Source organism: Macaca mulatta, chromosome 7 (assembly GCF_049350105.2).
Source record: "Macaca mulatta isolate MMU2019108-1 chromosome 7, T2T-MMU8v2.0, whole genome shotgun sequence".
In the NCBI taxonomy this organism is placed as follows: domain Eukaryota; kingdom Metazoa; phylum Chordata; class Mammalia; order Primates; family Cercopithecidae; genus Macaca; species Macaca mulatta.
In genome coordinates, this window is record NC_133412.1 from 112352025 (window position 1) to 112366311 (window position 14287).

The window sequence follows — 14287 nt, forward strand, 5'->3', positions numbered from 1 at the left end:
TGTCACCCAGTGTGACAATAGCTCACTGCAGCCTCAAACTCCTGGGGTCAAGCAATCCTCCCGCTTCAGTCTCCCAAAGTGTTGGGATTACAGGTGTGAGGCACCTGACCTAACCTACACCTTTTTGTATGTGTTTGCATACAACTATGCAGTGCTCCGTTGCGATCCAAATGATCCTGAAATGCATGCTCTATCAGATTCTTTTAAAGGATATAAAAATCTTAGCTCTGAGAGAGTGGGCTTACTACTGATCATTGTTTTTGGAAAACAAAGCAACAAACAAACTTCCTTTACTTAGGATCTTGAAAGCAAAAGTCCTGCCTTTACTTTAGCTTGCTCAGGGGCTAGGTATTTGTCCTATTTGTGTCAGGCACTAGAGGGGAGCGTGACATCATACAAGTGCTGGGTTCTGACCTGAGAATCAGAAGACCAACTGTATGCCCACTGGTATGTCCAAATACAGTGAAAAAGTACAGCAAAGGAGGGCTTAGACAAATATTTTCCAAAGAATGAAATTGGACAACCGTGGTTTCTGAAAATCAACGGAGACCTGGAGTTTTTACCCAAAAATTTCCAATGTGGGATTTTGATCCTTTTTGAGTGACGATAACCTTCAAATAACTGGATTTTCATAGCTTTGTTATTTATTTATTTATTTTTCATTATTATTATTTTTTTGAGATGGACGCTCTTTCTGTTTCACAGGCTAGAGTGCAGTGGCGCAATCTCAGCTCACTGTAACCTTTGCCTCCTGGGCTCAAGTGATTTTCCTATCTCAGCCTCCCAAGTAGCTGGGATTACAAGTGCCTGCCACAACACCTGGCTGATTTTTGTATTTTTAGTAGAGATGGGGTTTTACCATGTTGGCCAGGCTGGTCTTGAACTCCTGACCTCAGATGATCCTCCAGGCTTGGTTTTTCAAAGTGCTGGGATTACAGGTATGAGCCACTGGGCCCGGCTGATTTATTTTATTTTAAAGTAATATATGGGCCAGATGTGGTGACTCATGCTTGTAATCCCAGCACTTTGGGAGGCTGAAGCAGGAAGATCACTCGAGTCCAGGAATTCAAGATCAGCCTGGCCAACACTGTGAGACCTCATCTCTACTAAAAATAAAATATTAGCCAGCTGTGTCCTGCATGCCTGTGGTCCAGCTACTCAGGAAGGAGAGGTGGGAGGATTGCTTAAGCCCGGGAGGCTGGCCTGGGCTAGAGTAAGACTCTGTCTCAAAAACCAAACCAAACCAAAAAAGATATATGCTTTCTTTTTAAAAAAATAAAGCCAAACAATATAGAAAAAGTCAAACAATATAGGAAACTACAAAGAAGAAAATACCACCGGAAATCACACTATATACTTCCACTATGTGGGGAGCACTTATTCAGGTATCTTTCTTTCATTCTCTGTCCACTTACAGAAATACGCATACAGTTTTTAAAACATGGAGTAATACTCTACCTGCTGTTTCTGGAGTAGTATTGTTGCAGACAGAGTGACATCTTTACACGGCAGATGACTTGATTCTTGGTGGTAAAGCAAGTGGTTGGTTATAAGTATGGGGTCTCATCGTACCTAGGTTAACATTTCTTTTCCATTCACTACGTGCCATTGAGTGAGTGATTTAACCCATCTCTCTGTGCCTCAGTTTCCTTATATACTAAAGTGGGGATGATAATATTACCTACGTCAGAGAGTTGATGTGAAGGTTAAATCAGATCAGATATTTAAGTACTTACTTAAGACAGTACCTGGAACATAGTAAGTACTTACTACATTTTAACTATTGTTCTTTTTCTTTTTTTTTTTTTTTTTTTTTTTGAGACGGAGTCTCGCTTTGTCGCCCAGGCTGGAGTGCAGTGGCTGGATCTCAGCTCACTGCAAGCTCCGCCTCCCGGGTTTACGCCATTCTCCTGCCTCAGCCTCCCGAGTAGCTGGGACTACAGGCGCCCACCACCTCGCCCGGCTAGTTTTTTGTATTTTTAGTAGAGACGGGGTTTCACCATATTAGCCAGGATGGTCTCGATCTCCTGACCTCGTGATCCGCCCGTCTCGGCCTCCCAAAGTGCTGGGATTACAGGCTTGAGCCACCGCGCCCGGCCTTAACTATTGTTCTTAACTAAATAAGTTTTAACTTCATAGTAACAACAAGGGGTTTTTAAATATACAGGTGGAATCTTTTTAAAAATACTTTTCACCATGATATTTCAAAGCCATTCTTTTAACATAAATTATTACTATTTTTGCACACACTATGTACATTATCCACTGAAATTAGTATTTGCAGGTAACTACGCTTTTGTGGAGACCTACTTAAAAACTGTCTTGTTGAACACAAGGTACCTTTAAGTGAGACAGTTTTACATGGGCTTCCTTTATAAGACATTAGTCCAACTAAAAATCCTTGTTAATTATTAAACCCTTAGGTGTTACAGGAATACCTGACACTGCAGATTGGAAACAGACAGTGTTTGTCTTTCAAGTTAAACCAACAAGTCGGTAGAAAAATGTAGTTATCAAGAAATTTTTAAAACTTCAACACTTTTTCTCTTATATTTAGTAAAGAGAGTAAAATATCTCCTGTTTTGGCTGACATCTCTACAGCCTGAACAATTGGCTTAAACCTCACTTGGGATTCCTGGTTGCTTGTTTTAGCATGGAGAAACTTGGCGTCCACAGAATCTTTCTTCTGGCTATTTCTCTGACAAAGTGTCTGGAAAGTACAAAACTGCTGGCAGACCTGAAAAAATGTGGTGACTTGGAATGTGAAAGTAAGTTTGCTTCCCCCGCTTCTTCTCCTCCTAAACTGGGGCTCTGAAATGACATAAAATCTTATTGTGGTCATGCATGATAAAAATGAGTACTGGTATCATTGAGAAATATTTGCATTATGAAGCATAGCTTGGTGTAAAAAAGAAATGTTGGAAGCAAAGCATTTTGTGATAGTATTTAATACAAATATACAAACAGCAAAAATCAGTCTGCTATAGAAATATATCAGAAGTTAAAATGATATTAATTCATACCTCAAAAACAAACTAATCAGCCCTTTTACTATTTTTAAAGATAAATCTGGGAGTCTCTGAGCCTATTCTGGCTCAGAAGGCTGCCCCATTAAAAAAAAAAAAAAAGGATAAATCTAATTGATTCACATGAAAAAAGACATCAGGCTAATTTGATAGTCCTTTATTTACGAAAGCCTTTTACTTTTTAGTTTCTGTTTCACACACAGAACTTTCTGATTCTCATGACGTTCCTAAAAAGTGTTCTTATTTCAAACCATCATGATTTATTCTTCTAAACCTTATCAAATGTTAATCATTTCTGTGTTATTATGTAAAAATACTGAAACCAGGGTTAGAATATAAATTTTTTATTTATATCATTGAATATAAAGCTTTTTTTTTTACTGTAAATGGAAATTAATTTCCATTCTATTAAGAACTAATTTTCTGTTATTCTATGGTGCAAAATAAATTATATCCCAATATATTAGAGTTGCTTTAAATAAGTTATTTTTCCTTTTGTTTTTATGTTATAATAAATATGTATTTTTTCTCTCGCAGCAAAATCAAGAGTTGCTTTAAATAAATTCTACCTTTTTGTTCTTTTTTTCTGAGATGGAGTCTTGCTCTGTCGCCCAGGCTGGAGTGCAATGGCACCATCTCGACTCACTGCAACCTCCGCCTCACAAGTTCTCCTGTCTCAGCCTCCAGGTGCACAACACCACACCCGGCTAATTTTTTGTATTGTAGTAGAGACGGGATTTCACTGTGTTGCCCAGCCTGAGCTCAGGGAATCCATCCGCCTCAGCCTCCCAAAGTGCTAGGATTACAGGCATGAGCCACTGCGCCTGCCTGTGAGAATTACTTCTAATTTGTAACATGAAAATTAAAAATGGAAAACATTATTAGTATAAACATAAATAATTTATAAGTAATAATTTTGAGTAAACATTCTTCCTTAACTTTTTGGACATATAACGTAATATGTAGAGAAGTTTGCTATATGATGTTTTATTGTCATAATAATCTTTTGGCTGGGTGTGGTGGCTTGCACCTCTAATCCCAGCACTTTGAGAGGCTGAAGTGGGAGGATCACTTGAGTTCAGGAGTTTGAGACCAGCCTGGGCCACATAGTGAGACCTCATCTCTACAAAAAATCAAAAAAGTTAGCTGAGCATGGTGGCACAAGCTATAGTCCCAGCTACTAGGGAGACTGAGGGTGGAGGATGGCTTAAACCTGGGAAGTGGAGGCTGCAGTCAGCTATCATTATGCCACTGCACTCTAGCCTAGGCAACAGAACAAGACTCTGCCTCAAAAAAATATATATAAAGAAAAAAAAAGTCTTTCTTTCCCTCTTTATATTACAACATCATTTTAGTTTTCTTAAGGCCAGACATAGAACCTGAAAAGGGAACATTCAAATTTATAGAAATTTATGATGTTATTTTAACTTTAATTGCATGACAATAAAAATATCTTGTTTTACACATGTCAGTATAATTATAATAGATAATATGGTGTGTATATTACTTCATGTGTTGAACTGCTGAATCTGGCATATGTGGCTGTGATTCGTTCATAGTTATTGAGGGCCTACTACATGTTGGGTTGGATGGGGGGCAGGTGCTATGCATCTAAGGAGAATAAAATGAGATGTAAGATAAGTTTCTTCCCCTTCAGAAAATTTAATTTTAGTGAACGATGACAAGACAGGTTAAATGAAACAGTAAATAGTGATGCAGCCTAGTAAGGATAATAGGTAATATTAAAGTTCAGAGAAAGGGCAATCGGAGTAGGTTGGAATAATCAGGCTGCCTCACAGAGGAAGCAGGGCATGACTCAAGCATGAAGGGGCAAACAGGTGTCTAGACTGGGGAAAGGACAGAAAGAAAAGCTCAGAATAAGGAAGGAGATTTTGCAGTGAGAAGAACCTCAGGGCAAATCGGGCTCCACTGGGGTTGTGTGACCAATTCTCTGAGCCTTCACTAAAGACTCATTTGTTAGACTGAGATGAAATTATTTACCTCATAGGTCTGTTTTAAGGATTTAATAAAATAAAAATATGAGAGCAATTATCATAATGCCCAGAATATGGTAAGTGCCAGGAAGAAAACTGATTACCTTTTTTCCTTTCCTACAGACTAGAGAATGATGATGATACGTTCCAGGGACAATGGATAAACAAGCTTGAGTGTAGCCAAGTCTGTGTGAAGGGATAGGAGGAGGTCCTTTCAAAGAGAGAAAGGGGACCAGGTTATGGACAGCCTTGGATACCAGGCCCAAAGGCTTAGACTCTCTAAGGCTACGTAGGTTTTTGAGGCCATAAATGATATAAAGATATTAGCATTTGGAAACATATAGGATGGATTGGAAGAGAGCAAGATGAAAGGGGAGAAATAACATTTTAATTTAATGTGTGTGTTTTTCTTTACATGTTTTACATAGCTTTAATAAGCAGAGTCTCAGCCATGAGAGATTACAGAGGACCTGACTGCAGATACCTGAACTTCACTAAGGGAGAAGAGATATCTGTTTTTGTTAAACTTGCAGGAGAAAGGGAAGATTTGTGGGCAGGAAGTGTAAGTAACTACTTTTAAAAATTGAATGCAGAATAAATGACCAACTTGCACAAGGATTCCTTTTCTTTTCTTTCCTTTTCTTTTCTTTTCTTTTCTTTTCTTTTCTTTTCTTTTCTTTTCTTTTCTTTTCTTTCTTTTCTTTTCTTTTCTTTCTTTTTGTTTTGTTTTCTTTGGAAACAGGAAACTGGGCCTGACTCTGTTGCCCAGGCTGGAGTGCAGTGGTGTGATCACAGCTCACTACAACTTCCAACCTTCATGTCCTGAGTTCAAGCCATCCTCCCACCTCAGCCTCCTGAGTAGCTAGGACTACAGGTGTGTGTCACCATGTCCGGCTAATTTTTGTATTCTTGGTAGAGACAGCGTTTCACTCTGTTGCCCAGGCTAGTCACGAACTCTTGAGCTAAAGTAATCTGTCTGCCTCGCCCTCCCAAAGTTCCAGGATTACAGGTGTGAGCCACCGCACCCAGCCAAGGATACCTGCTTTTCATCTTTAAAGAAATGTTAAGAATTTCAAAACACAGTATATATATTAAAAACCCTTAACATATTTAAACAAACAAAAAATGGTCATGTTTAGTGGGAGTTCCAATATTTCTATAAAAGAGGCTTTTTGGGAAGGCAGTATAGTTGGGATGGAGGGCTAAGAGAATGCCTAGAATTCTTGAATTTATTTTTACATAGCATGCATCATTTTTAAAATTAGATTTTTATATTTATTTGGAGGGACTTTATATTATGGGATGGCTAGGCAACCCCAGTCATTTCTTGGTGCTGCCAAAGGTCAAGGTTTTTTTTTTTTCGTTTTTTTTTTTTTGTTGTTTGTTTGTTTTTTGAGACAAAGTCTCGTTCTTGTTGCCCGGGCTGGAGTGCAGTGGTGCAATCTCTGCTCACTGCAACCTCCGCCTCCCGGGTTCAAGCAATTCTCCTGCCTCAGCCTCCTGAGTAGCTGGGATTACAGGCGCATGCCACCACGCCTGGCTAATTTTTGTATTTTTAGTAGAGATGGGGTTTCACCATGTTGGTCAGGCTGGTCTCAAACTCCTGACGTCAGGTGATGCACCTGCCTTGGCATCCCAAAGAGCTGGGATTACAGGCGTGAGCCACTGCACCCCGCCAATGGTCAAGTTGTAAAGAGACTGCAAAGTTTTAGTTAATCAGATTAAAAGACATTTCTTTCTGAGCAAATGAAGGGCTGAGTTGTTATTGAAGAGATCCCCAGAAAGGTTGGTAGCGTAGGGAAGCTAGGTGTATAAGTTTTGTTTGTTTGTTCGTTTGTTTGTTTTTGAGACAGAGTCTCGCTCTGTCACCCAGGCTGGAGTGCAGTGGTGCGATTTCAGCTCACTGCTTCCCGGGTTCAAGCGATTCTCCTGCCTCAGCTTCCTGAGTAGCTGGGATTACAGGTGCCTGCCACCACGCCCGACTAATTTTTGTATTTTTAGTAGTGGCGGGGTTTCATCATGTTGGCCAGGCTGGTCTGGAACTCCTGACCTCAGGTGATCCACATGTCTTGGCCTTCCAAAGGGCTGGGATTACAGGCGTGAGCCACCGCACCTGGCCCTACATGTGTAAGTTTTTTATAGAAAAAAATAACAGCTCAGGTCAGGTGCGGTGGCTCACACTTGTAATATCAGCACTTTGGGTGGGCGGATCGCTTGAGGCCGGGAGTTTGAGACCAGCCTGGACAACATGGCGAAACCTCATCTCTACTAAAAATATAAAAATTAGCTGGGTGTAGTAGTGCATGCCTGTAAACCCAGCTACTTGAGAGGCTAAAGTGGGAGGATCGCTTGAGCCCGGACGTAGAGGCTGCAGTGAACCGTGATTGCACCACTGCACTCCAGCCTGGGTTACAAAGTGAGACCCTGTCTCAAAAAAAAAAAAAACAAAAAACAAAAAAATAAAAACAAACAAAAACAAAAAAATAAAAAAGACAACCCAGCTGAGAGAGCCTTTTATTTGGCCCAAAGCTTTAGTATGCTGAAATTTCTAGAAGGTTAAATAATCTCTGAATATATAACATGGGAAAATCAATGATTAATACTTTCCATTGAAAAAAGGTTTCTTTTTGATTGTATCGTTATGGTTTATAATGCAAAGGTGCTATGATAAGTACTTTTACTCCCAAGCTGAACAAACATGATAGACTTGATACATATATCACTTCCATATTACATATGCACCAGACCTCTTCTTTTGTATAGCCCCTGTGGTCACTGTTTGAAGGAGCAGATTTTATTTAAAAATTCTCCTTTACCATCAGGGGCTATAGGACTGGACTTCTAGTTGTCACTGGCCAGAATTGCTTGTCTGGCCTCTGCAGTTCCCAACTTGCCCTACTGCTTCTGGTGCCTTTAAAATGCCAATCTAAGGCCAGGCGTGGTGGCTCATGCCTGTAATCCCAGTGCTTTGGGAAGCTGAAGCAGGAGGAACACTTGAGGCCAAGAGTTTGAGACCAGCCTGGGCAGCATAGCAAGAATACACACACACACACACACACAACACACACACACAAATTAGTGGGGTGTTTACATGTCTGTAGTCCTAGCTACTTCAGAGGCTGAGGGAGGCTGAGGCAGGAGGACAGCTTGAACCCAGGAGTTAGAGGTTACAGTGAGCTATGATTGCACTGCTGCACTCCAGGCTGGGCAACAGAGCAAGACTCTGCCTCTATTAAAAAATGAAAACGAAAAAACAATCTATGTCTTGAGTTCATTGGAGGCATCCAATGCAGCCGTACAAAAAGTGGCATCTTAGATGTCACAAAAGTCAAAGAAAGCATTCTTTTTTATTTACTATATGTGAACATAATGGTTCCACATAAAAGCAATGTTTAATGTGTGGAGCCAGGGCGAAGTTTTAGGCACATTTACTTTTGTGCATTTGATGTTTAGTTCATGCAGTTAGCTGTTTAAGAAACCACACTGTGGACCCACAGGCTGTCAGTTTCCAAATAGTTACAGCTATGGAGAGCTGGACAAATCACAGTTGAGGTACAAAGGTGCTGGAGTACACGACCAAAAGAAATACGTTCTTTAAAACTTTAACTGGGTTAGGAAATGGGCTGAGGGTGGCTGTGTAAAACATTCACCCTTGGGGGACAATCTGCCTTGCTTGAACTGGGTTAAGAGGATCTCTGTTATTAAGGTAGCCCCAGAAAAGTAGAATGGAACCAAATCCTCCCTGTAGGAATTGTAGACCTTTACTATCTTGATGAATCCATTTGTGGCCCTTCAGAGTTTAAACCGCCTGTCTGATTTTAACATCCTGAAAACATTGAATATGTCACTACTCCATCTAGCTTGGCTACCGCCACCATTGCCTTGCCTTTTGATATCCCAGGTCTACTCGTGTAAATCTGCAGTTGACCTGGACAGGAAAGGTTGTTAAAGAACAGAAAAAGGAATAAAATGAGTAAGTGGAACAGGTTTCTTTCTGAAGTTTGAAACAGCGACATTTTACCATTTGGCTCTTTGTTCCTTAAATAAATGCTCTTCTTTTGAATAACAAAATATGATTTTACTCTCTTTTATATGGAAATTGATTGTCAATGTTTGCGATTTGGAGTAGATGAAAGCCAAGGACATGGGACAAAATTAGGTTCAATAATTATTATTGCTTTGATCATTCTTCCTCGATGGTCTTTGTTCTTCATTTTGACAGAAAGGAAAAGAGTTTGGATATTTTCCCAGAGATGCTGTCCAGATTGAAGAGGTGTTCATATCTGAGGAAATTCAAATGTCGACTAAAGTGAGTAAACTCATTCTCAGTTGTTAATTGAATTTAAAATTTCTTGGTTAAAACAGTTTTCCCCAGTATCAGTGCCTATTGGTTATGTACCTTTTATAGTGAATGCATGAAATAGTTGACCTGAGAACTTGCTCTAGGAATAGCTTGAGCTTGAATAAAATTAAGTAAGACAAATTTGGTGACAGTAAAAGATTTTGCTTTCTGAAAAATTAACAGACAGGCAGTAGAGTGTAGTTGTTAAGAGCATGGATTCTGGAGATGGACTGAGTTCAAAGTCTGACTCAACCACTTACAAGCTATGTGGCCTGGTATGCCTCAATTTCCTTATCTGTAAAGTGGAGGTGCTGAGTATAATACAGTGCTACTTCACATATATTGAAGAATAAATGAGTATATGTAAAGTACATAGAAGAGCACTAAGTGCTCAGTAAGTGTTAGATATTATTACTAATGCTATTGTCTTACTAAGATAAAAGTTTATTTTCCACCACACTCGTTAGTCTCATATCTGCACATCCTCTTTTGCTGTTGGAGTTTTTCATGAGCATGATAATGTTGGGCTTCAAGGGAATCAGGAGGTGACTTTTCAATTAATAAACTTGGTTAGCCCATTTAATTCAGATTCTAGCTTAAGCCAATTTACCTTAAATGAGGTCAGTGAGAAGGGAGTCTATCTAGTTAAACAAACTGCCTATTTTCTGGCTCTTTCCCATCACAAACTCTGGGATTAGCTGTCTATTTACTATATAATAATTGGTCCTGTCAGTTCTATTTATAAAATATATCTGGAGTATATTGTCTTCTCTTCAATTCCATTTTCACTATCGCCCTAATTCAAGGCACCATCATCTCTTGGCTGGAACACAGTGGTACAATCAAACTGTACTATAGCCCAGAATTCCTGGGGCTCAAGCAATCCTCCCGTCTCAGCCTCACCAATGGTTGGGATTACAGGTGTGCCACCACAAGCAGCTTCATCTATTGATTAGAATACTACCATAGCCTTCTAACTATACTCTTTGTCTATACTTTTGCCCTCTTTCAATCCATTCTCCAAACAATAATGAATCTTGTAAAAACAAAAAATCAGATTATGTCATTCCTTTAAAGCCCTTTAGTGGCTTTTCACTGGACCTGGAATAAAACCCAGACTTCTTACCCTGGCTTCACAGTCCCACATGATCTGCTCCTGCCTCCCTTGCTGACCCTGTCTCTGGTGCCATTCTCCCGTCACTCACCACGATCGTGGCCAATCTGGACTTTTGACTGTTCTTAGAACATGCCAAGCTCTTTTGCAGCCCGGGGACCCAAACAGGCTATTTCTTCTGGTTGGAATGCTTTCCCCAAACACTTCACTTGGCTAGTTCTTTCTTATCCTTTAGGCCTGAGATTAAACATCAGTGCCTCCTAGGAAACTTTTGGAAGCAAAGGATATGTTTCAATATCTGGATTGTGGTGATGGTAACACAAGTGTATACATTTGTTCAAATGTGTACATTCATTATATGCAGTTTATGTATACCAATTATACCTCAATAAAACTGAAATGAAAGTATGTTGAGTTTGAAAATTAAAAATAAAAACCAGTGCCTTGGAGAGGCCTTCCATGATGATTCTAAAGGAATTGTTGCTTCTTAATCACAGTTTTCTATTTATTTTCTTCATAGCACTTATTGCAATTCTTTTTTTCTTTCTTTCTTTTTTTTTTTTTTTTTTGAGGTGGAGTTTCGCCTCTTATTGCCCAGGCTGGAGTACAATGGCACAATCTCTGCTCACTGCAACCTCCATCTCCTGGGTTCAAGTGATTCTCCTGCCTCAGACTTCCAAGTAGCTGGGATTACAGGGGCCTGCCACCACGCCCGGCTAATTTTTGTATTTTTAGTAGAGACGGGGGTTTCACCATGTTGGTCAGGCTGGTCTCGAACTCCTGAACTCAAGTGATCCATTCGTCTTGGCCTCCCAAAGTGCTGGAACTACAGGTGTGAGCCACTGCACCCGTCCTCATTTATTGCAATTTACAATTCGTTTTTTCTATTGTTTACTGCAGAATCCCAGCACCTAGCACAGTGCCATGCACAAAGTAAGTGCACAGATGCCCCAAATTCTTATATCAAGTTCCCTGGGAAACAGATATTGAAATGAATCTTTGCATCCAAGAAGTTTGCTGGGTAGTTTGGGAATAGCACCTGTGAAGGAACAAAAGAAAAAGCAGGACTTGGCTGGGCCCGGTGGCTCACGCCTGTAATCCCAGCACTTTGGGAGGCCGAGACAAACACACAAACAAACAAACAAAAACAACGAAAAAGAAAAAGAAAAAAGAAGCATGACTGGGCAGACAGAGAAGTTGAATTGTGATGTAGTTGTAGTGAAGGTCTCAGTTGATTTCCTAAGGAGCTCTGGAGCTGGAATGGCCCTTCAGAGTTGTCTTTAATAGAGAGAGAGGCAAGACGATTGGGCCTTTTATCCCCACATTTCTGGTTGTATCTGGGGTACTGTAACTTTGGGCTGGGATATGCGACTATTTACTAGAGATAGTTACTATTCTAAATGCTTGACTTATTTAATCCTCACAACACCTCGGTAAAATAGGTACTGTCATTATCCCTGGAGGATTCAAGGAGGAAAATTCTCTCTGAAAGTCAGATGAAAAGTCAACTTGCAAAAGGAAGATTAATACGTGAAAAGGCATACAAATTTATTTGATCACAATTTTACGTGACACAGGAATCTTCAGAATGGAGAACCAGGCTGGGCGTGGTGGCTCACACCTGTAATCCCAGCACTTTGGGAGGCCAAGGCAGGTGGATCACCTGAGATCAGGAGTTCAAGACCAGCCTGACCAATATGGTAAAACCACATCTCTACTAAGAATACAAAAATTAGCCAGGCGTGGTGGCGTGCGCCTGTTTTCCCAGCTACTTGGGAGGCTGAGACAGGAGAATTGCTTGAACCTGGGAGGCAGAAGTTGCAGTGAGTGGAGATCATGCCACTGCACTCCAGACTGGGCGATAGAGCGAGACTCCATCTCAAAAAAACAAACAAAAAAAAGAATGAAGACCCGAAGATACAGAGGAAACTGTCCATTTTTATGCTTAGCTTCAGTAACGTATGGATAGCCATGTAGAGATATGACTGAACAAAAAGGGTGTGATCTAATTCAGTAGACTGAGTGGGGGAACCCAGAAAGGCCTGTCTGTCTAGAATCTCGTTGGCTTTGCTGAGCATGCATTGCATCTTTCTGGTTATAGGGCAGGGCCTTCCCTGGAATGCGGGTCTTATGCCCTACAATCAAACAAGGTAGGTCAGAGAATTTATGAATAGCTTTGCATAGAAAAGAGGAGGAAACATTAGAGTAATAATTTTAGATTATATGGCTGGCTTTGGAGAAAAGGGGTTCTTGTTTCCATGAGCTGCCTTGGGAAAGCGGGATTCTACTTTCTATGACTAGCCTCGGGGGAAAATGAGACTGAGAGGTGGGGAATAGGAGAAGGTCAGAGAAGAATTTTGCTTCTGATGTCTTCATTTTGGGGGTATTCAGAGCCCCAACATCCCCATCTTACAGATGAAGGAGACTGAGGCATAGAAAGATCATAAAATTCACCCAAGGGCACAGAGGTAGTAGATGGCAGGGTTGGGCATTGAACCCAAAGGGTTTGACTCCAGAGTCTGTTCTTAATCATGGACTAGACTGTAGTGCCAAGCGTATATTATAAAATTGCAATTCTGAAGCTTATTCTTTAAAAAATCTGAACGTTATCCTCATTTCATAATGGTAATATCTAAAGGCAGCACACGTCACTATTTCTAACATTCAGATTAAAAAAAAGTCTTCATCATGTTTCTTCTTAATGATTTGGTTGTTCTGTGAGATGGACAAGTAGATCCTCACTTCCATTGGCTGTATGCAATATCTCAATAAATGAAGCCAAATTGTTTCAGTGCAACTTTTTTTTTTTTTTTTAATAGGATCTAACTCTGTTGCCCAGGCTGGAGTGCAGTGGCACAATTATAGCCCACTGGAGCCTCAACCTCCCAGGCTCAAGTGATCTTCCCACCTCAGCCTCCAGAGTAGCTGGGACTACAGCGCATGCCACTATGCCTGGCTAATTTTTGTATTTTTTTTTTTTTGTATAGACAGAGTTTCTCCATGTTGCCCAGGCTGTTTATAAACTCCTGGGCTCAAGGAGTCTGCCTACCTCACCCTCCCCAAACGCTGGGATTACAGGCGTGGGCCACCACACCTAGCTAACTTTTTTTTTTTTTTTTTTTTAAAGACAGGATCTTGCCCTGTTGCTTAGGCTGGAATGAAGTGGTGCAACCATGGCTCACTGCAGCCTTGACCTCCTGGTCTCAAGCACTCCTCCTACCTTGGCCTCCCAAAGTGCTGGGATTACAGGCATGAGCCACTGTGTCCAGCCTTTTGGTGCAACTTTAACCAAGTTTTCACGCTTTAGAGCAGAGGTCCAATCTTTTGGCTTCCCTGGGCCACACTGGAAGAAGAATTGTCTTCTGCCACACATAAAATACCCTAACACTAATATAGCTGATGAGCTAAAAAGAAATATTGCAAAAAAATCCCATAATATTTTTTAAAAGTTTATGAATTTTTGTTGGGCCACATTCAAAGCCATATTAGGCTGCATGCAGCCTGTAGGCTGCAGGTTGGACAAACTTGCTTTAGAGTCTCTGGTCTGTCTGAGATATAACCATATGCTGTGAAATTCCCCTCTGTCTTAGTCAATGCTGTGCTGCTATAACAGAATAGCAGAGACTGGATAACTGATAAAGAAAATAAATTTATTTCTCACAGTTCTGAAGGCTGAGAAGTCTTCTTGTTGCAACATCTCATACTGGAAGGCAAGATGGGGAAAAACGCTGGTGAGAGAGAGCAAGACAGGTGCTGAACTAGTGGTCCTTTTATAAGGGAACCCACTCCTGTGATAATAAGCCCGCTCACG

The 14287-nt window shown here is 40.6% G+C and overlaps 1 protein-coding gene across 4 annotated transcripts in view; it reads left to right on the forward strand.

Moving 5' to 3' along the window:
* The first annotated feature begins 2414 nt into the window (after positions 1 to 2414).
* Positions 2415 to 14287, forward strand: part of MIA2 (MIA SH3 domain ER export factor 2) — a 117834-nt gene continuing 105961 nt past the window's right edge. For 3 of the 4 annotated variants that reach the window (XM_015143540.3, XM_077937836.1, XM_077937837.1), the window contains exons 1-3: positions 2415 to 2768; positions 5449 to 5582; positions 9243 to 9329. In XM_015143540.3, coding sequence (XP_014999026.3) covers positions 2654 to 2768; positions 5449 to 5582; positions 9243 to 9329 — 336 coding nt within the window. In that variant the 5' untranslated portion in view covers positions 2415 to 2653. 4 annotated transcript variants of the gene reach the window in all.